The sequence below is a fragment of the Sycon ciliatum genome, chromosome 8 (assembly GCF_964019385.1).
Source record: "Sycon ciliatum chromosome 8, ocSycCili1.1, whole genome shotgun sequence".
Taxonomy (NCBI): Eukaryota; Metazoa; Porifera; class Calcarea; order Leucosolenida; family Sycettidae; genus Sycon; species Sycon ciliatum.
In genome coordinates this window covers 16,388,967-16,410,078 of record NC_088650.1, presented here as the reverse complement: position 1 = coordinate 16,410,078, position 21,112 = coordinate 16,388,967, and the positions used below count along the sequence as shown (strand labels likewise).

Below are 21,112 nucleotides of genomic sequence, written 5' to 3'. Positions count from 1 at the left end.
GATGATTCCGAGACCTTTGGTCGGAGGAGTTACTTTTGCCCCGCCGCCACTTCCATCCAATATGCCACCGCCCCCGCTGTGCAGCATCTGATGGTTCTGTGGTATTCAGTAAAAAAAACAAAAAAAACAAAACAAAACTCCTTTTTTTGTCCGGGTGCCTCGGGACTCGGGACCTGGCACCTGCCCGTATCTCAGATTTGCCCGTATCATGGCTCCGGACAGCTCATCTACCATGTATCATACCAGTTTTTGAAGACGTTTATTTGGTACGTATTTCACATGTTCAGGATAAAAAATCCTAAGTAATCCATTGTTAAATATGACTTGTGTGGATTACATAGATTATAAGTGACAAGTATGAACTTGTGCATACAGAACTGTTAGACGTAGTCCGAACACTTTCTAATGAGATTTTGCAACTACGAAATGTGATCAGTGAAACAAGTAAGTCTTCGCAAGAAAACTTCGAAGCTGAATTGCCACGATTGCGGGAAGAGATGGGGGAGCTCAAAAGTCAGCAAGTGTGAGCCCCAGGAGTGCCACCAACCACTCGGTACCAACCAAATACGTACGCTGCCACCCTTTCACTTGCATCTACTACAGAGCCCGTTGTACAAGTAGGTCCCAATATGTATACCACTACCATTCCTGGCGCATCCGCTACAGAGCCCATTGTACAACACGAGTAGGTTCCCAGTAGGGCCAGTACGCACCTCACGCACCCAAACATGGCACGCGAATGACCAGCTCTGGTACTCCTGGGAAACTGACCGTAATGGATGGTAGTATCCTCCACGCCGACACATGACTCGTGCTGCCGCACTGCAGCGTTCTATTACGTCACAGTACAAAAAGCCAATGTTTTTTTTTGTATATTTCAACACAGTCATCGGTTGTTTTTGTCTGCACAGTGATTTTCAGCAGCCTACTTCTCATTTCCTTGGTACTATTCAATAGCACAATTTTGGTATCGGCGTATAAGCCCATGCCCGCGTATAAGCCCATGTTCTTGTATAAGCCCACCGAAATGTCCTTGTGAAACAGATAAGTCCACGGGCTTATCCGCGGGATTGTGACGGTATATACTCGCCAAAAAATCCGGCCAGTGCTGGTCATGGTGGGCGACTACGATGCATGCAGCATTGGGCGGATGTGTTTTTGGCAAAAATTGTATTATGAAAACCGATTATGATTGTTTTAGGCATGGATGAGGTTGGCAAGGCACCCTCGCATCAGAGCCATCTCCTGGCTCAGGAGAGGAAGCGGAGGAGTTTTGACTTGGAGGAGTTGACTATCTTTCTCAATGGCGGAGCTGACAGCTACAAGGCTAAGAACGAAATGGGTGAGCTTAACCAGGCTATAGTAAGAGTACTGAATAGCGACCACACACTTTCCTGCAAAGAATTTTACCGACGAGAGGAGGTAGCGTTTTAAATTGTCCATGTGTATCCACTTGCTTGATTCCAGTTCCGGGTGAGTTTAGATTTGGTGAACCTTGACTGAACTGGGATTTCTGCTGTGATCTCTCGCAGAGGCTATTGTGCTGAAGGATCCGATTCTGCGTCAAGATGACCTGCACTTTCTGTCGCACGAGGAGGAGTACCGGTTTTCCTTGCAGCGCTCAAAGAGAGCCATTGAACTGCTCCGTGAACTCAAGTTGGAATGGGGATCAGCAAAGGCTAATAAGTTTTGGCAGTAGGTTGACTATTCTTAAAATCTACATTTTAAGTAGCAATGATAGCACACAGTGAGAGAATTGTTACACACCGGTACATGTAGTTATTTTGACATGTCCTCAAGTCGTCAAATAGCTTTTAAAGCAACAGTGATGGCAACCGAAATCCCACTTCATGACTAGAACATCCCCAGGCCTGTGTGGTGCTAGCACAACTTGATGAATACTGGATGATGTAGCACAGTTCCACTTTGTTCACGAAGTCGAATTTCACCTGTTGCAGTCATGCGTGTTTATGTGCACAAGTTGGACATTCATGAGCCTGAGCTCCGATTTCCTTCCAGAATTGAGAAGCTCGACGGGCATCCATTCGCCTCCGAGGGGAATCCTTTTAAATAGTTTTTTTTTCACTACAGTACAAAGGATTGCTCTCCCTTGATCTTCTGCTACAGAGCTGTGGATACTGAGTTGCTTGCGATTGGTCTAACTATGGTGTTTATTCACACTATTTTGGTAAGTCTTTTTCTGTCTCTTCTCTCTTCCCACGCTGTCTTCTTTTCTGTGTGTTGGCATGGTTTCAGAGCTGCGGAAAGCGAATCTTTTCCGGTTGGCCTTAACTTGCACATGTTCACGCATGCATTGGCGGTAAGGGTGTGCGGCAAGCACTAATGCTGCTGTGTTGTATTATTCCACCTCCGCTGCCATTTAAATGATTTGCTCCGACTCATTTATCCTATCTCTAGCTGGGTTACGGATTATGGATGCCCTCTATTCGCATGCCCCTTGAACAAGAGTACTGTAAAAGGAAGGGTAGTTCCTAAATCAACTCGGGGGGGGGGGGGGGGGTGTCGACACAAGACGGTAAACAAGGAGGCACGGAGCAACCATGGGGCACTAGTGCGGATGGTCTTCTTGGGGTCATCCAATAACTGGTCTCAGAGTCATAGCCACACCACACAAATGCAGCTTGGGGGAGAAAAGACGGACAGTGTGCGAGTGATGGGGGAGAGTGTGGGAGGGGAGACTACACCGCGGCATGGAGCATCTACATGATATAAGCCATGCATGGTATGAAAGTGTCTAGGCAGAGGCACAGGGCAGACATCTGTGTGAGGAATTACAATACTTTAACTTGTAGGGACCATTCATTTCTGGCCCAGAAATCAGTTATCTTTCATCCACATGTTCTCATGCTGGTTTGTTTGCTCTCTACTTGTGGCGGTGTCTGTAGTCCCAAGGTACCAAGGAGCAAGTTGATTTCTGGGTGCCACTGGCTAAGGATTTCCGCATCATTGGGTGCTATGCGCAGACTGAATTGGGTCACGGTATGTACGTGTATGTTCTATTTTACCATAATAATATTATTGCAGTAAAGCTCCCCAAATCCAGGCAGGTTGGCCGATCGAGCATTTCCCGCAACTAGGGATTGCGGACTTGCACGGATTAGGGGCGTCCAGATTAGCGGAATTATTTTTGGAGCAGTGCTCCTCAGTTCTATCGACTATCCAAGTCCTGACTTCCTATTTGGCACTTAGCCTCCACTCGCAGTAGGTGATCCTCACATAATCCTCTCAGTACATAGTACTTGTTAAAACACTGTCTACCATTTACCGTGTTTTTCCGGAGCACAAGCCCCATTTTGAGCACAAGTAACTCACCCAAAAAAAGTCAGTATGGTTTATGCTATGATGGTCAAATTACCGGTGCTTAACAGGGCAGACTGTGTCTGTATTTCATGACAAAAAAATCTGGGTGCGGCCTATACTCCGGAAGATACGGTGATGGTGTTGTTTTTCTTGTGCTCTCGTACATCTACGCTGCCAGGCTCTTTCTTGCGTGGTTTGGAAACACGCGCCGAGTACGACCAGACAACGCAGGAATTCATCTTGAACACGCCGACGCTCACGTCCATGAAATGGTGGCCCGGCTCACGTAAGGATCAACTCCCATCGAGGAGACTTTTCCCTTCGGTGGCCGCAAGTAATTAGAGGCATGCAGTGCCTTTATCTGCACCCTAGTGAAATTCATCTCATTGTTAGTGTTATGGCACTTCAAGTCTTCTGAGCAATTCATTTGTCATTATGAAACAGTCCTTGTTGAAGCTGTTGGGAACTTTGAAAAGGACATGATGGTCACACGAGATCAAGTCGGACTGTTAGGTGTTTCTGATCACGCTTCCCCTTGCTGCCTGGTCATCACAGCTCACTATAGGGCCACCATGTCACCAGTCTCTCTCTCTCTCTCTCTCTCTCTCTCTCCCTCTCTCTTTCTCTCTCTCTCTCTCTCTCTCTCTCTCTCTCTCTCTCTCTCTCTTTCTCTCTCTCTCTCTCTCTCTCTCTCTCTCTCTCTCTCTCTCTCTCTCTCTCTCTCTCTCTCCCCTCTCTCCCTCTCCCTCTCCCCCCCCCACCCCGACTCGCTTACATGATCTAACTAAACATGACTGTATTGACTTATACTCCTGGTTTTGCTGGGGCTGTGTATAATATGACTGCTGGCAATGTGTGTACGTAGTTGGCAAGACGGCAACCCACGCGCTGGTCATAGCCCGTCTGTACATGGCTGGACGAGAGCGTGGCATTCACATGTTCATCATGCAGCTCAGGGACATGGAGACGCACCAGCCACTGCCCGGTGAGATGCTAGCATGTTCCGCTGTTTTTGTGTGGGACCTGTGACATGTGCAACAGCGATTCTGATGTGGGCTTTGATGCGGAGCTTCCATAATGCATGGTCTCTTTACACAGAGTGATGTGTATGTTGATGCAAGGTCTGGGTCTTGACAAGACTGGCCCTTAGAGACAGATGGTCTTTCTACACAGGGTGATGCGGATATAGCAGGTTCGAATGTGTGTTGCTGTATGGTCTGGTGTCCAAGTTGACTGGTCAGGTGGTCAGGTGGTCTCTAAAAGACTTGTGGTCTCTTTGTGCTAGCCTCATGCATATTTACTTGTACCTGTATTGTGCATGGCCAGGTCAACTGGTGAGACCTAACAAGGTCGATATGGCTGGTTGTCCAGCGGTGGAATGCATGCATGTGTATCACGAGTATAATAATTATACTAAGTTAGTACCTGAAAGTACTACAGTTTCGGTGATTGACTGTGTGGTCATGACTTTCCGCATGTGTATGTTCGCCAGGTATCACGGTGGGAAACATCGGTCCACGCGTCGGATATAACCCGAACGACAACGGCTTTCTGGGTCTGAAGAATGTCCGCATTCCTCGAATGCACATGCTGATGCGATTTGCTGAGGTTAGTTGGCTGACTCAGTCGGCTCAAGGTTCTTCTACTGTCGTGGACATTGAAACCCGATGGGATGACCGGGGATGGCGGCCTTACTGCTTTTACAGTTTTAGCGCGTACACGCACTGTAGCTCACGTGCACACTATGAAAATGGACCAGCAGTGCTTGCGGCGGCTGCAAGGTCCAGCACCCCGTGGCCGTCGCTTCTCAATGGACTTCAATGTCCACAGCAGTACTTGCGTTACCCTAGTAAATAGTTGTTAGTGATTTTTGCTAGTCAAGTGCAGGCGTGTAGCCGGGCTGGTTCATGACATGCAAGGAACTTGTTCTCCGGCATCGGGTGGTAAAACAGTGCATTGTACTACTGATAGACGGATACACGCGGGTCGAGACGGCCGTTTTCACCTGTCACGGGCTGGTACTGAACTCCCTGCTCAAAGGTAGCTGGCATGTACATGCTCAAGTTCTGTCATGATTGTTAAGAAGTTATTGTGACTGCCTGACTTGCTGATAAAGTGAGACCAGTGGTTAGCAATAGCCCAATGGTGCTCAGAAAACTAGTTCTTATAGACAAGTAGTGGGCTTTCAGCACCGGTTCAAATGTACTTGTATAATCACAGTAACATAGTCTGGGTCCTGAAAGGACTGGTCTCATACAACCAGTGATCTCTCAACACAGATTCCAATACTACTTTCCGAAGTTTGAGCACTCTGGCGCTAGAGCACCGAGCTATCTTTGCCGTCCTTGTGCCATGGCCGGTAGTTCGTGAGGCCTAGATGGCCGTAACAGCATCAGGTCTTATTGTACATGTGTGTAAGAGTTAGTAACAGGGGCTGAGCCGTGACATGTCTCATAACTTCATACGACAGGTGGTCACCATAACATACTATGACAGTATAATTATACTTTTGTTGAGTACGACTTGGACGAGATTCTCCTGACACAACTCACAGCGGGACAGGTAGGTGGAACGGCATTTATTAGGGTAGACGAAGAGACGGAGACAAAGACAAACTACTATGACTACCTTAGGATTATTGAAGAGAGCGAGATTGACTGAGAAACAACGCAATATAAAGGGCCTGGGTAGCTATGGCAAACATGGGCACGCAAATAGCTACCCAGGCCAACGGAATGAAAGGTGAGTATGACGTAGTACGGGTGCATGCAGGCCGGCCAGCTTAGGAAAGGCTGTAGGTAAGACTGTACGGGAGGAGGTACCTAACACTTTTCACACTGTAGTAAGAGCTTTGTGTGTATCCCCAGCACTGACAAACACATGTAGCGATGGTTGTCTAATTTGCCGTATCATACTTCATAAACAACTGCAGGTGACACCGGACGGACGCTATGCATCACTGACACGCGCTGCAAAGCCTAGCTACGGCACGATGGTGTGGATACGGGCAGGTCTGGTCACAAGCAGGGCGGTTAAGCTGTCCAAGGCGGTGACCATTGCCATTCGCTACAGCGCAGTCAGACAGCAGGGTCACATTGATGATAAGTAAGAGCTGATCACTAGGGTGTCCCATAAACAATCTTCATGACTTTAATGCAATTAGAAGACCAATTATTCAACTCGGATGGAGAGCCAAGGATTAATTTTTTTTTTGAAGAGGACCATGAGTTTACAAGTTATCCGTTTTTGTCCAACGCGATGCAGCTAAGCATCAGGTCGTTGAATGTCAGTATCACATCAGTCAGTTTTGTGCTATTTGTTGCACATTTTGACTCACCATTATCCTGCTTGTAATCGTTAGTGTTGGACAAAATGGATAACTTGTAAACTTATGGTCCTCTCTTTTTTAGAAGACCAATTGATAATTATAGGTCTGATCGGCTGAAAAGGGAAAAATCTGAGAAAAGATTGGCATTTACCATCAGGACTCGAACCAGGGACCTTCGCTATAGGCCAGCGATGCTCTAACCACTGAGCTATGGTGGAGCGGTCATGCCGGATTAATGTGAAGAAAATTCAGGAGAACAACAAGGTGAAAACAGCTGGTTGTGAGTCAGACCACCTCAATTTCACCCTTATGAGCTTCATTTGCTGCCCATGTACTAATCGGGTATGGTGTGGTCTGGCACATGCAAAACTTCCTATTAACAGCTGGTTGTGTTTGTAGTCTTATAATTATTGTGTTGTAACATGGAAGTGCACACAATTAGTTAGCCAGATGTGTGATAAGATGTCTGTTAGGTGCATAGGGACATTGGAGGTGGTATGATTGATTAATACAGTATTGGCCGTGCCACTCTTTGCCCCTGGTGTAATTGAGCTGATTTGATCTCAAAATTTCGGGACTTTTTTCAGAGCCACCCCCCCCCCCCCCCCCCCACGAGTAAACTGTACTAAGTTTCAGATGGCTGACCACACCACCGTATAATGCCTTCCGACGCCCCTGTCTGGCTATTGCCAATAATACGAGTATATGCCTCCGTTATACACACAACAGAAGCGAAAGGCTGTGTTAGCTGTAACTTAAAGTTTCACGCATCGGAGCGATCATCAGACAGCAGCATTCACTATCGAATTCTCTACGAGCCGGCCTAGATATTTGATGCTAGTGTGGAAGTTGGTGCATATGTGCGAAGTGAAGACGTGGCATTGGGACAATGGTATTGAGTTGTTTTGTGAGAGTTAACGAATATAGGTGAGAATAGAGGCGATAACAGGGCAGTGTTACCGAGTCATCAAAGGCGATAGCGACAGTAGCGCAAGACCACAGCAGGAGTGAAGAGGGAGAGAGAAAGCACCATGGCGCCAAACCTGGTGCAGGTTGCGCCATGTTGAAAAGCAACTCATGTAACTGATGGTGAGAATCTGGACAGGTAATACTTGTTCTCGTGTCTGCATTTCGACACCAACTCCGACCTTTTGTTGGTGTAGACCGTTTTGTCTGCTTCCAGGATCTCCAGTTTCTCAGCCAGGCATAGGGGACACCGCTTGGTCGCGTTCGAGTAGGCCTGGGCCTTGGTGACGACGGCCCATTTGACAGAGTGCGGAGTGTTCTTCCGCTTGAGCTTCCATATGCACTTGGACAGCTCCGTGCTTTTTTCCATCCTCTCATGCCTCGTCGTGCTCATGTGATTGTTGTATCTCTGTTTAAAGGGTGGTTCCGTTAGGCCGAGGTACTCGTGCCGCTGCTCTCTTCCGGTGTGCTGGACTGTTGCCTTGTACACGATGCATCGTACTTGGTAGTCGCCGTCCATTGGGCAGATGCTTTTGTCTCGGCAGTTGCATCGTTTGTCGGGGACGTTCTCGTCCTGTGTTTGTCTCTTCCTTTGAACATGGTTGCTGTGGGATTTGACTATTGCGGACATATTCGGCATACATGAATAGCTAACTTTGACGGTGTTGCGGTTTAATATCTGACGCAATCGGCAGCCGTGAGGGAAGTGTGTGTCGAGGAGTCGGAGGAATTTGTGTGCGATGTCTGTGGCCACGTTCTTACTAAAGGGTGGGTTGTACTAAGTGATGTTGCGCCGCCTATTTTTCTTTCTTCGTCCTGTCTCCTCCTTCCTCTCTTCCATGTACTCGACTCGTTCCACGTATCCACTCTCTCATCGTTGTACGCTGGTGCCGATTCCTCAAATATGTGTCGGTCACTTGATATGTCTGTTAGTCGTCTGCTGATCGTCTTTGGCAATTGTTGGATGATGGCCGGTGGGTGATTAGAAAGTTGGTGGACATAAACGGGCTTGTTGTTCGGCTTCCGGTATGGTTGGTATTTCCCTGTTGACAAATCCAGTGTCACATCCAGGAAACCTACCGTCATCATGCCAGCGCTGATGGTCAGTTTCAAACCGAGATTCGTGAAAACCTGGCATATGGTTTTTCTGGCGCGGTCTGCTGTACTGCCCGTCGCATCTCTGATCACCGCTAGTCCATCATCGCGGTACAATCCGATGTCCGCGCTGTCGAACTCCTCCGATAGCTTTGACAGGGCATATGTGCCAACCAGTTCGCAGACTTCGGCACCGTCGAAGCAGCCCATGGTCACGTCGAAAAGTCCTCTTCCGTCTTTCTTCATCCACTCCCGATCACTGTTGAAAAGCAGGGACTTCCGCGAGTGCATGACAATTTCCTTATCCTGCTGCGTTCTGTCCGTGTACTGTGTGGCGAAAGTGAGCGCTTGTCCGAGTAGGTCCTCGGATATGGATGGGTAAAATTCTGCAATATCAAAACAGATGAAAGAGCATGTGGATTTGTGTTCCAATCTTCGGAACCACTCGATCACTGCTGTTGTGTTTTTCCACGAATTGATGTTGAGTTCTGATCGTACTGTCTGGACAATTCTCTCCATGATGCTTTTACTGACTCGGGCAATGTCGCTTTTTGCAAGGTTGATCAGCCGGCATGGAGTGCTTTGCTGAAAGTTTTCTTTGTGGTCTTCCTCCTTTATATATCAGTATCCTCCAACAAGTTTATACGGTTGTACAATACAGTTAATATTCTACGTTCCTTCATCATTACACTATACCAACTGACACCATGTCATTCTGTGTGAAACGGCATCCAAAGGTGGGCCGGCGATGCGTGGTAGTTGACTTTTAAAAATACACTCAGCCGTTATTCTCTACGTCTTTGTGTACCCTTGCTCAGGGCTGGTGAAGTGGCTGTCCTGGACTATGTGTCACAGCAGCATCTCCTTTTCCCACTGCTAGCCACTTCCCTGGCGTACCTTCACGTGGGCCGGTGGCTATATGCAGAGTATGTAAGATACAGACCTGACAATGCCATGCAAGCAGCTGAAGTGAGTAACTACTTTACGTGTTTGCCTCTAGCCAAGGTCCTAGCTACATGCCTGGTGCATTCTGAAACCTGAGGATTATCTCCAGATCAACGAGTCACAGTCTTAATCTTTTTTGTTGAAGCAGTGCTTGTTTATCTTGAACATTGTACTTGGAAGTTGGTTGCTCCAAAGAGGAGCACACGCTTCTTGCCGAACTTGACACTTGACTGACTCACGACCGCCATTGTACTTGGGTAAAAAAATTATCTCCTGATTAATGAGTAATCAACGAAGAGACAATAGCCGCGTAATGCCAATGAATGGAATTAACTGTGCACTCATCAGGCATAACATTATCGAAGCTTGACAAATTATACTCCATAACGTTTTCTCGTGACTAAGTGGGATGCCCACCCGATGATTAGTCTACTCAGCAATCGTGTCACTGTATGCCTGCGTTTCTACATAGATGCATGCGAATAGTTCCACCCTGAAAGCGCTGTCCGCCTATGTTGCAACTAAGGGTATTGAGGTGAGTAAAGCTCTTGCTAAAATGTGATGCTACGAGGGTTGAAATTTGAAACATCAGTGTCATGATTATGTTAGCACATGCTGACAAGCGAAACTGGTCTATCACTCTGTAGAATTATAGTTCTGATGAGCTCTCTGGTTTCTTTTCTCCCCACACTCATAACTAGACCGAAGGAGGTGTTGAATATATTGATCTGGTTACGGAAAGGATGAAAGAGCTGTAACTCTCTAATGGTACATTTATTGTGTGAAAGGACAAATGAGTGGGTTTATGGGTGTGTGTGTGTGTGTGTGGGTTTGTGTGTGTGTGTGTGTGTGCGTGCGCGTGTGTGTGTGTGTGTATGTGTGTGTGTGTGTGTGTGTGTGTGTGTGTGTGTGTGTGTGTGTGTGTGTGTGTGCGTGTATGTGCATGTGTGCGTGTGTGCGTCTGCGTATGTGTTCGTGTGTGCATGGACGGGGATAGGAGATCAGCCTATAGACTTCATAGGTTGCCCACTGACTTCACATATTGTTACCGTCCTAAGGGTGTCCCTTGTTTCACCCCCCGGTTTCTGTGCCCAGACATGTCGTCGAGCCTGCGGCGGGCATGGCTACTCTCGCTTCAGCGGCCTCCCTCACATCTACAAGTATGCCACTGCCGCTGAGACCTATGAGGGTGAAGCCATGGTGCTGCATCTGCAGACAGGAAGGTAAATTAGCACTGTGCAATACATCCTGGTAGCCACTAGCAGCTGGGATTTTCCCTTCGAGTACTGGTACAAAACCTGTGTTATGTGACCACTGTGAAAACAGACCACCTGTCTTATGAGACCAGTTGTTTCAGGACCCGAAAACAATTTTTATGTTTGTACATTTAAACCTGCTCTATTTCTGCAAAGCTAGCTGTTTCAACATACTCGTTGTACAATCTACATTTAAACCTGTGTTGAAATACCAGCACGGCTGAACTGTGGGCTATGGCGCTTACTGATCATCATTTGGAACAGCGTTGCCTATGCCATGCATCTACAGGATTTCATGGACCTGCATACTCCATCTTGTCCTAGCCCTGTCTCCACTGCGTCAGGCATTGTTGCTTTGTGCATTGTCTATCCCGGGTGGAAACCCTTGCTTTGTACCTGGTACATAGCAAACAGACTTACACAAGCACAACGTTTGCGGGGGTTAACAAATAAGAGAAAGAAGCTTGTTTTAAATATTATCTACACAAGCACAGTGTTTTCCCATGCATTTTCTCTGTGTGTTTATCCTGGACAGGTTTCTCATGAAGGCGCTGCGTTTGTTCAAGAGTGGCCAGACACTGACCGGGACAATCAAGTACCTCTCCCATTGGCTGACGGTGGTGAGCGACACCAGTCCCATCGTGCCGGCCGGCAAGTCGCTTGCCGATCTCTTCGTTCTGTCCAATGTGTTTGAGTGTGCCGCAGCCAGGTGAGTTGCTTTGGGCCATGCACTCACTCTTGGTGACGTACATACCTGTTTCAGTCTTCTGTTGTGTCTGTGAGGCGTTGTTCAGCTCATTTCAGCGTTACTAGTGTGTCATGTACATGATCTGCTACAATTAGCTGCCCTTTTGTATCTTTGTGCGTGTATGTGTGTTTGTTTGTCTGTGTTTGTGTGTGTTTGTCACAGTGTCTCTGTCTCTCTGTCTGTGTATCCGTTTGTCTCTGTGTGTGTGTGTGTGTGTGTGTGTGTGTGTATCTGTCTGTTTGTCTATATGAGTATATGTTTGTATGTGGGGATGCGGATGGGCGGGCACGCATGCTTTTACCGTTAGTGGTTTGGTGGGTACACGTGTGTTTACATGATTGTGTAACCTATGTCACAGCGTGTATCATCGCGGTTATACCTTTTGTTTCATGTTTGATAACCTCTCAGGCTGATAGCTCTGGCTGGCCGAAAACTGGAACACTTCTTGGAACAAGATGGTCTCAGCAAGGAGCAAGCAATGAATAGAGCTGCTCCTTGGCTTGTCCGAGCATCGGAGGTGAGATTTCTTCAAAGTTCCATTTGTGTTATTTATTAAATGGTGTCTGATGTGAACAAACCAACAGGTTAGCAGGAGGAGGTAGGGCTCCTGTGCAGAGCACGTGTTTGATCCGCAAATAGCCTGGTCAGGTCTAATATCCAATTACATGTACGGTGGAATGTTTCTGGTCAACTGTTCATGCTGGTGTCTGCCACTTGAGCATTATTAGATTTGCACATTGATACAAGGATGCCAAAACTACTAACTGACAAAATAAATATTGTGAAATTAATAGAGAGTACTACAAGTACAGGATATGGAGAGAAGTCCTCAATGATTTCTTCTTGTGCCTATACCTTCTTACCATGTACTTCAAAGTATTATCACTATAATTTATCTGTCTGTGCAACACAACTCCTGACACAGCCTTGAGCAAAAAAGTGTTGTATTGTCGTTCTTTGCATTCAGGCTCATGGCGAGGCCCTGTTTCTTGTCAGGTTTGCCAGCATTGGTGATGCTAAGCTAAGCCGGCCAGCAAGAGAGATGCTGAAGGGCTGTGCACTGCTGTACGGTCTGTGGCGCATTGAGGAGAACACCATGTTCTTCATGGAGGTAATCTATAGTTGTCATAGTGCCACTCTCTCATGCATTGTCTCATGCATAGTCGTTTACAAGCTCCAGGCAGGTCCTTTCCACGTGTCGCTGAGAATACATCCACAGAAAATGGCCCCTGTCACAGCATCGGCAGTCACACATCACAGTCTGGCCCATGTCACAGCATCGGCAGTCACACATCACAGTCTGGCCTGGCTAGTTACAGATGAATTACTGAGTACATGTAATTACGAGTTTTCGCCAGTTATGAATGTCTACACTTGGGGCATTTGTACTGTAGTGCCCAGAGCCAGAGCTGGTGTATTTGAGTAACATGGTGTGTGTGTGTGTGGGACGTCTTTTGTTGGAATTGTACGCAATGAAGATTGTATTACGATACTAAGCCTTTCTGTGCTGCTGCTGCTTCTGCTGCTTCTGCTGGTGCTGCTGCTGGTGGTGGTGGTGCTGCTGCTGGTGGTGCTGATGCTGCTCTACCACTGTACGTTGTACATGTGCAGACAGGAACGCTAACACCTGGCAATATACAATCAGCACGAGAGCACATTTCAGAGCTACTTGCTCTCCTCAGGTACGCAGTGGGTCGAGAAATACCTCTCCTAAAATGTCTCTATGGGGCAGGAGTTGTGCTAGAACTCATGACGTAATGGTAGTAAATAACGTGGTGTAATGGAAGCCTGACGTAATAGAAACCACTGGCATGATGTAATGGAAACCACTGGCATGCCGTTTAATGGAAGTTGCATGCCATTGCACCGCCGGGTAATGAGTAATGAGTACCTCTGACATCCATTGATATCATACAAGTATACAAGTAAATCTTTGGTTCATGGTTTCCTAGGATTTTTGGATCATTGACCTATCCACACACTAGCCTATCCACACACTGCTTAGCCTACCCACACACACTGCTTAGCCTACCCACACACACTGCTTAGCCTACCCACACACACTGCTAGCCTATCCACACACTGCTTATCCACACACACTGCTAGCCTATCCACACACTGCTAGCCTATCCACACACTGCTAGCCTATCCACACACTGCTAGCCTATCCACACACTGCTTAGCCTATCCACACACACTGCTTAGCCTACCCACACATTGCTTAGCCTACCCACACACACTGCTAGCCTATCCACACACACTGCTTAGCCTATCCACACACACTGCTAGCCTATCCACACACTGCTTATCCACACACTGCTTAGCCTATCCACACACACTGCTTAGCCTATCCACACACACTGCTTAGCCTACCCACACACACTGCTAGCCTATCCACACACTGCTTATCCACACACTGCTTAGCCTACCCACACACACTGCTAGCCTATCCACACACTGCTTAGCCTACCCACACACACTGCTAGCCTATCCACACACTGCTTAGCCTATCCACACACACTGCTTAGCCTATCCACGCACACTGCTTATCCACACACACATTGCTTAGCCTACCCACACACACTGCTTAGCCTATCCACAAACTGCTTAGCCTATCCACACACTGCTTAGCCTATCCACACACACTGCTTAGCCTACCCACGCACACTGCTTAGCCTATCCACACACTGCTTAGCCTATCCACACACACACTGCTTTGCCTATCCACACACACATTGCTTAGCCTATCCACACACACTGCTCTTCATTTCTCCTCAGTGGCGACTGTAGTATCACCTACAGTACTGTCGAGCGCCGAAGAACGCCCAGGCTAGCATTTCACCAAGCACAGCATACCAATGAATACATGGTACTGTACAAGAAGAACTATTTGTCTGGAATTTAATTTCGTCTTTTTCGTCCAAGGAGCTTTTGGACTAAATTAAATGCCGGACGAATGTCGATGTGTCCAGCTTTTCAATACACTCTTATGATCCATGGACGAAATTTACAACTGGACAAACTCCCTTTCGAAATTCGAAATTTTTGACCGAAGAAATTTTCTGCCTGTACAGTAACTCACCCGGGCATAGACAGTAGTACAGTCTGTATCGGCTATAGCGTACCCTTTTGATTTCCGTAATTTTATCACTATAACCGATGCATCACTATATGCGATACGAGCGATTTCTTTTATTTTTTTCGATCCACACATGAAGGGCAAGGAAATACTTCCAACATGGCGTTTTGACAAATGAGCATGCTGCATAGTTGACAGTGCCCGCATTTCCATAAAAAAATTCTGTTATGTACATGTACATGTACATGTATCACTATAAAAATAAGCAACGTGAAGAAAGTAAAAAAATAGAGCCTTTGATATTATTTGCTATTATTTCTCTTTCCCTCAAACCAGTTAATATTTTGATATTATTGCTACATATATTTTTTTAAAGTGATCACTATAGCCGATAGTAATATAGTGTGTTCTGCATGTTTTGATTCTTTGTTGCCATCATAATATCCGATATATCATTACATCCGATAATATTGGTTAGCCCCATCCCTCACACAAACAAGTCAACAAAGAGGCATCTTTGGATTGAGGAGTGCTGGTTTCGAAACAACTGGTTTGAAGCTCAAAGTAGAGCTGGTGTTAGCTCAGAGCAGAGCTGCTGTTAGCTCAAAGTAGAGCTGCGGTTAGCTCAAAGTAGAGCTGCGGTTAGCTCAAAGTAGAGCTGCTGTTAGCTCAAAGTAGAGCTGCGATTAGCTCAAAGTAGAGCTGCTGTTAGCTCAAAGTAGAGCTGCTGTTAGCTCAAAGTAGAGCTGCTGTTAGCTCAAAGTAGAGCTGCTGTTAGCTCAAGGTAGAGCTGCTGTTAGCTCAAAGTAGAGCTGCTGTTAGCTCAAAGTAGAGCTGCGGTTAGCTCAAAGTAGAGCTGCGGTTAGCTCAAAGTAGAGCTGCTGTTAGCTCAAAGTAGAGCTGCGGTTAGCTCAAAGTAGAGCTGCGGTTAGCTCAAAGTAGAGCTGCTGTTAGCTCAAAGTAGAGCTGCTGTTAGCTCAAAGTAGAGCTGCTGTTAGCTCAACGTAGAGCTGCAATGCTAAATGGATGTAATATAGCGCAAGGCAGAGCCGCAGCAAATAGCTAGATAACACCAGTTGTGAGAGTGGACCCGGTTAGTGGGTACGATAATATTATGATGGTGTGAATAAGTTGGATAGGGAGGGATGGTGGGAAAAGAAACACTGCTGAAGCACGATCCGTTGTCTGGAAGAGCACAACAGGGCAAGCAAGATTTGTTTTTCTTTTCCGCAAAAATGGGCTGGTGCCATTTGTGATTACGCAGCAAAACAAAGCGCATGACGTCAGTCTTGAATGCAGTACAAAGCAATGCAGTGCAGTGTGTGCGCTAGTTCGGATTGTTGCTAACAAGTACTAGCACAGCTAGTACACCATTAGCCCCATCCCTCACACAAACAAGTCAACAAAGAGGCATCTTTGGATTGAGGAGTGCTGGTTTCGAAACAACTGGTTTGAAGCTCAAAGTAGAGCTGGTGTTAGCTCAGAGCAGAGCTGCTGTTAGCTCAAAGTAGAGCTGCGGTTAGCTCAAAGTAGAGCTGCGGTTAGCTCAAAGTAGAGCTGCTGTTAGCTCAAAGTAGAGCTGCGATTAGCTCAAAGTAGAGCTGCTGTTAGCTCAAAGTAGAGCTGCTGTTAGCTCAAAGTAGAGCTGCTGTTAGCTCAAAGTAGAGCTGCTGTTAGCTCAAGGTAGAGCTGCTGTTAGCTCAAAGTAGAGCTGCTGTTAGCTCAAAGTAGAGCTGCGGTTAGCTCAAAGTAGAGCTGCGGTTAGCTCAAAGTAGAGCTGCTGTTAGCTCAAAGTAGAGCTGCGGTTAGCTCAAAGTAGAGCTGCGGTTAGCTCAAAGTAGAGCTGCTGTTAGCTCAAAGTAGAGCTGCTGTTAGCTCAAAGTAGAGCTGCTGTTAGCTCAACGTAGAGCTGCAATGCTAAATGGATGTAATATAGCGCAAGGCAGAGCCGCAGCAAATAGCTAGATAACACCAGTTGTGAGAGTGGACCCATGAAACCAGCACTCCGTTAGCTAAGCACTATTGACGCACAGCAAGGGTCAATTAATGTCAGCACAGGCAAGCATTGCGCAGCTAGAGTTCAGTAGCTCATTACTCACCCGAGTTGGGGATCATGGCATCCATGGCACGGCAGCAAGCCGGGACGATAGCTGGCGCTATGCGCTTGTTGTAGTCTGGATGTAGCGTAGACACGCATCGCTCTTTCCGCTGACCTGCCACTCGGAAGAAGGAGTCGGGGGCACTAGCCATAGCAGCGGTGGTGGCTGCACCAATGTGGACCGAATGCCCGGAGTAGTTCGACTGGGATGGTACACCGGCCGCAGCGACAAGAGACCATACTGTTACTGTGAATGACTGCCTGGTCAGCTGCTGTCTGTTCGAGAGTACGAACAAGAGTTGCTCCGGTCCCTCGCGACGAGTGACAGATGGGTAGCTAACAATGGCACGGACCGGGCAGTACGGCGGTATAGACGGGCCAATGTCACTAGTAACGCCTTTACCGAATGGGTCCGTCTTGGATGAAAGCAGGAAGAGTTGCAGGTGTCCGTCACCAGGGGAGCTAGTACAGCCCCGTGTGATGCCATTAGTGAATTCAGCGCACCGAAGAAATCCAAAGAAGCAGCATGGCGGCTTGGTAGAGCAGCTTGTCATGGCCATTCAGGATACTACTTTTCCGGCGTGCATCCGTCAGGTGTCGTAGGATTGGCATAGTTATAGGAAGGCGAGGGGTGAGTGCAGCCGTACAATGGCATCGCTGGATGCCCTTCAACACCCTCTTCAGAAGCCACGCATCTACTAAGGGGCCGGCAAACCCATTCTCAAGGTGGGCTTTATGCACCGCACTCGCATACACAGATACAGTTCAGGGCACGCTGATCATAGTTCACGCATGAATGTGTGTCCAGGAACGATGACTCGGGCAGCAAAAGTGAGCTTCCCCAGGAGGGACTCGAGTTGACGCTGGCCGATGCTGCGCTCGCTGATAGTAGCCATGAGTGGCGCACGGATCTCGGACAGCTTGTCCTCTGGTAGCCGAGCTTCGTGGCGCTCGCAGTCTAGGACAATACCAAGGAAGGTCAATGATGGTGATGGCCCTTCGAGCTGGGATGGAGCAAAGAGGAGTGCCGAGATACGTGAACGCCCGGAGGGGAGATGGTGAGTTGCTGGTTGGCTGCAGCCAAACCAGTGGAGATATCGAGAAAGTCATCGAGGTAGTGAAGCCGGTGATCTATAGCAAACTCGTGCTGCATGATCCAGTTGACTGCTGTGGCTACTGAGTCAAAGACGGCTGGGCTGGAGCGGAGGCCGAAAGGCAGAAAGCGCTCGTAGTAGTAGGAGCCTTCCCAGCGAAGTCCTGGCGGCGGACTGGGATCGGCCGAAATGCACTGCGTACATCGAGCTTGGACAAATACACAGGCTGTGGGCATGACATGATGATGTTGATCGCGTTGTCGATGCTCGCGTAGTGCAGAGAGAGCGGCTCGGCAGGAATGCTGTCGTTCGCGCCGGTGCCTTCCGGACTAGACAGATGGTGGATCATTCGCGGCTTGCCGTTCTTTTTGGGGATGGCACCAATACCAGAGCGGCGCATGAACTGAAATGGAGGTGACGGAAATGGGCCTGTGGTCTCGCTGCGGGCGCAGGAAGCAGCTAATTGCTCGAATATAAATGCCGAGTGAGTGAAAGCCAATGGTAGATTATTAGAGAAAACCGAAATGTCGTGTTGGCCGGCAGATCCAAGAGTAAAGCCACGGCGCAGGCCATGGAGAACATACACAACACATGATTGATCTGAGTGGTTACGTAACAGGCGGGCAAAGTGGTCAGCTAGCAGTGTGGTGTCTGCAGAGTGTATAGGAAAGAAGCTACGTACCGAGTCAAGCGATTCAGTAGCCATTCTGCTAGGAGCGGCGGGGTGGCCGATTGGCTCCGCGCTGCTGCTGGTTGCACATGATGCATGGGTGGTCCTTGCCACACTGGCTGCAGGTGTGGGAGAAGCGGCACGACGACGAAGAACAGCGACCTCCATTGAAGTTGCGGCAGATTTCTTGGCCGTCGCTGGTATGGTTGCGACCACTGGAGGTAAATGCTGCTGGCTTCGGGACGAAAAGGACACAAACCGCCCCTGGATGGACCGTCTTACATTGAGCGCATTTTGGGTGTGCATGGCCTGTGACAGCTATCTGCCATAGGTTCACGTCGATGGTGTCCAACCTCTTCGTGCCTGGTTACTGGGCCACGAGCATCCGCAGCTGGCGGTCGTACTCTAGCCACGCGCTTGGGAAGAACTGGCAGTTAGCAGTCAGGATCAACTGCTGGTACGCAATCAGTTCAGCAGTGCGGTGTAGGGCAGCAGCCGTGATAACAGACATGTATGTGGTCCATGCCTCGAGCAGGGTAGCTACATGTGTAATTATCGTGAACCTTGCGACGCACCTGCTTCGCGTCATCCGACTCAACGATATTTAGCTGGCTATCGTTATTCGGGCTGTGCACCAGCCGGAATGTTGGGCCGGAAGTGTGCAAGAATTTCAGGCAACAAACTTGAAAAATCTACGAACTCCCCTCGCAAGATACGGTCTTGCACAGCCTTGGGCACAGCTGGTGCAGGTGGCTGATCGGGTGGATTACAGGAGCTTGGCCTGGCGTAGTGGCGGCAGCTGCCGCATTGCCTTGGCCTTGGGTGAGGAGCGGCGCAATGCTCTCCGATAATAATAAAATGGCGGCCGACAGAGCCGACTACACCTCGTCCCGTACGGGAGCGCAGAGATCCGTTGAGCCCGCGTCACCTGAGCTGGCGGAGGAGGCATTGGTGCACGTCGGGCTTCTGGGCTCGCGAGCCGTGTCCGCACTGTCATGTTGCTGGTTCTCCTGGCCGGAGCAGACCTCACTACCAAGGGCTAGTTGTGCCAGCAAACGGTCCTGTAAAATACTTTTACTAAGTTTCCTTTCGGATTCAAGCCGCGCTGAGAAGGCTCGCCGCGGAGGGCTTGGCAAGGCATTGCCTTGACAGTGTCGACAGTAAGGTCAGACATACTGAAGAAATACAGTGTCGAGGTGACACTCGGGCTGGCAGCAAAGCTACGAAAGGAAAAGAAACACTGCTGAAGCACGATCCGTTGTCTGGAAGAGCACAACAGGGCAAGCAAGATTTGTTTTTCTTTTCCGCAAAAATGGGCTGGTGCCATTTGTGATTACGCAGCAAAACAAAGCGCATGACGTCAGTCTTGAATGCAGTACAAAGCAATGCAGTGCAGTGTGTGCGCTAGTTCGGATTGTTGCTAACAAGTACTAGCACAGCTAGTACACCATTATAGTGATATTTTTACTGGATAAAATACGTTTTGCTTTTGATATTTCGTACCAATATCACTGTAGCCGATATATTCTTATATCCGGTCACTCTATAGCCGATACAGACTGTACACGAAAATAAGAATGGTCTAGGCCCTAGGAGGCTAACCCCCCCCCCCCCCCCTCCCCCCAGTTCTTTGGTACCTGACAGTACTGTAGTCTGTCGTCACATGTTTTCTTTCCTTGGTTGTGTTCAGACCGGATGTTGTAGTGACGTGTTTTCTTTCCTTGGTTATGTTCAGACCGGATGTTGTGTCGCTAGTGGACGCGTTTGATCATCCGGATGAAGTCCTTCACTCGGCGTTGGGTGCTTATGACGGGGATGTGTACAAGCGCATGTATGACTATGCCAAGCGCGAGCCGCTGAACAAAACCGAGGTAAATATGAGTGGATTTTCTGATGCTGCTGTTGAATTGGTGAAGACTTTTTTAGTAGTCTCTCTCTCTCTCTCTCTCTCTCTCTCTCTCTCTCTCTCTCTCTCTCTCTCTCTCTCTCTCTCTCTCTCTCTCTCGATATTGATATCGAACATGGTTGGTTGAAATGTGGTCCTCCTGGCCAAGTCTTACCAATCTGGAACGACAGCTTAACCCTGTGTTCTTGTCTCTCTCATTTCTCACCAACAGGTTGCAGATGGCATCCACGAGTACTTGAAACCACTGATGAAATCTAAAGTTTAGCCAGGCAGTGGGCTAGCTGGAGAAAACATGGAGAATGGAATTTCAGCCATCGGACTACCCTTTCCATGCATTTCTGCTTGACAACACAACTTCACTACTTTCTAAGCATGTCCCATTTGGAATATTCTAATAGGGAATTCGCATCACCCTTGCTGCCAGTCAAGCTTTCCTTTTGATCACTAGAAATTAAATTAAGTAGCATTTGGCACAATGAACAATATTGTTTCAGTGTACAGAGATTTTTTTAAATTTTTAAATTGCAAACTTCTGCAATAATATAATATCAATTTGTAGTTTTTACCATTTAGAAGTAAGAAATTGGGTGCTCAGCTACCAAACGT

The 21,112-nt window shown here is 47.9% G+C and overlaps 1 protein-coding gene across 2 annotated transcripts in view; it reads left to right on the top strand.

Moving 5' to 3' along the window:
- The window catches only part of LOC135823861 (peroxisomal acyl-coenzyme A oxidase 1-like), a 21,648-nt gene extending 590 nt beyond the window's left edge, over positions 1-21,058 (top strand). Inside the window, exons 2-18 of one of the 2 annotated variants that reach the window (XM_065336718.1) lie at positions 1,202-1,342; positions 1,533-1,695; positions 2,257-2,320; positions 2,907-3,000; positions 3,500-3,607; positions 4,187-4,306; positions 4,814-4,929; positions 6,254-6,426; positions 9,529-9,679; positions 10,128-10,190; positions 10,751-10,878; positions 11,447-11,620; positions 12,068-12,176; positions 12,627-12,770; positions 13,271-13,341; positions 20,336-20,471; positions 20,718-21,058. In XM_065336718.1, the coding sequence (XP_065192790.1) occupies positions 1,204-1,342; positions 1,533-1,695; positions 2,257-2,320; positions 2,907-3,000; positions 3,500-3,607; positions 4,187-4,306; positions 4,814-4,929; positions 6,254-6,426; positions 9,529-9,679; positions 10,128-10,190; positions 10,751-10,878; positions 11,447-11,620; positions 12,068-12,176; positions 12,627-12,770; positions 13,271-13,341; positions 20,336-20,471; positions 20,718-20,771 (2,007 nt within the window). In that variant the 5' untranslated portion in view covers positions 1,202-1,203 and the 3' untranslated portion in view covers positions 20,772-21,058. Of the gene's footprint in view, positions 1-1,201; positions 1,343-1,532; positions 1,696-2,127; positions 2,189-2,256; positions 2,321-2,906; positions 3,001-3,499; positions 3,608-4,186; positions 4,307-4,813; positions 4,930-6,253; positions 6,427-9,528; positions 9,680-10,127; positions 10,191-10,750; positions 10,879-11,446; positions 11,621-12,067; positions 12,177-12,626; positions 12,771-13,270; positions 13,342-20,335; positions 20,472-20,717 lie in introns of both variants that reach the window. The other variant, XM_065336719.1, reaches the window with a different exon arrangement.
- Positions 21,059-21,112: the final 54 nt, after the last annotated feature.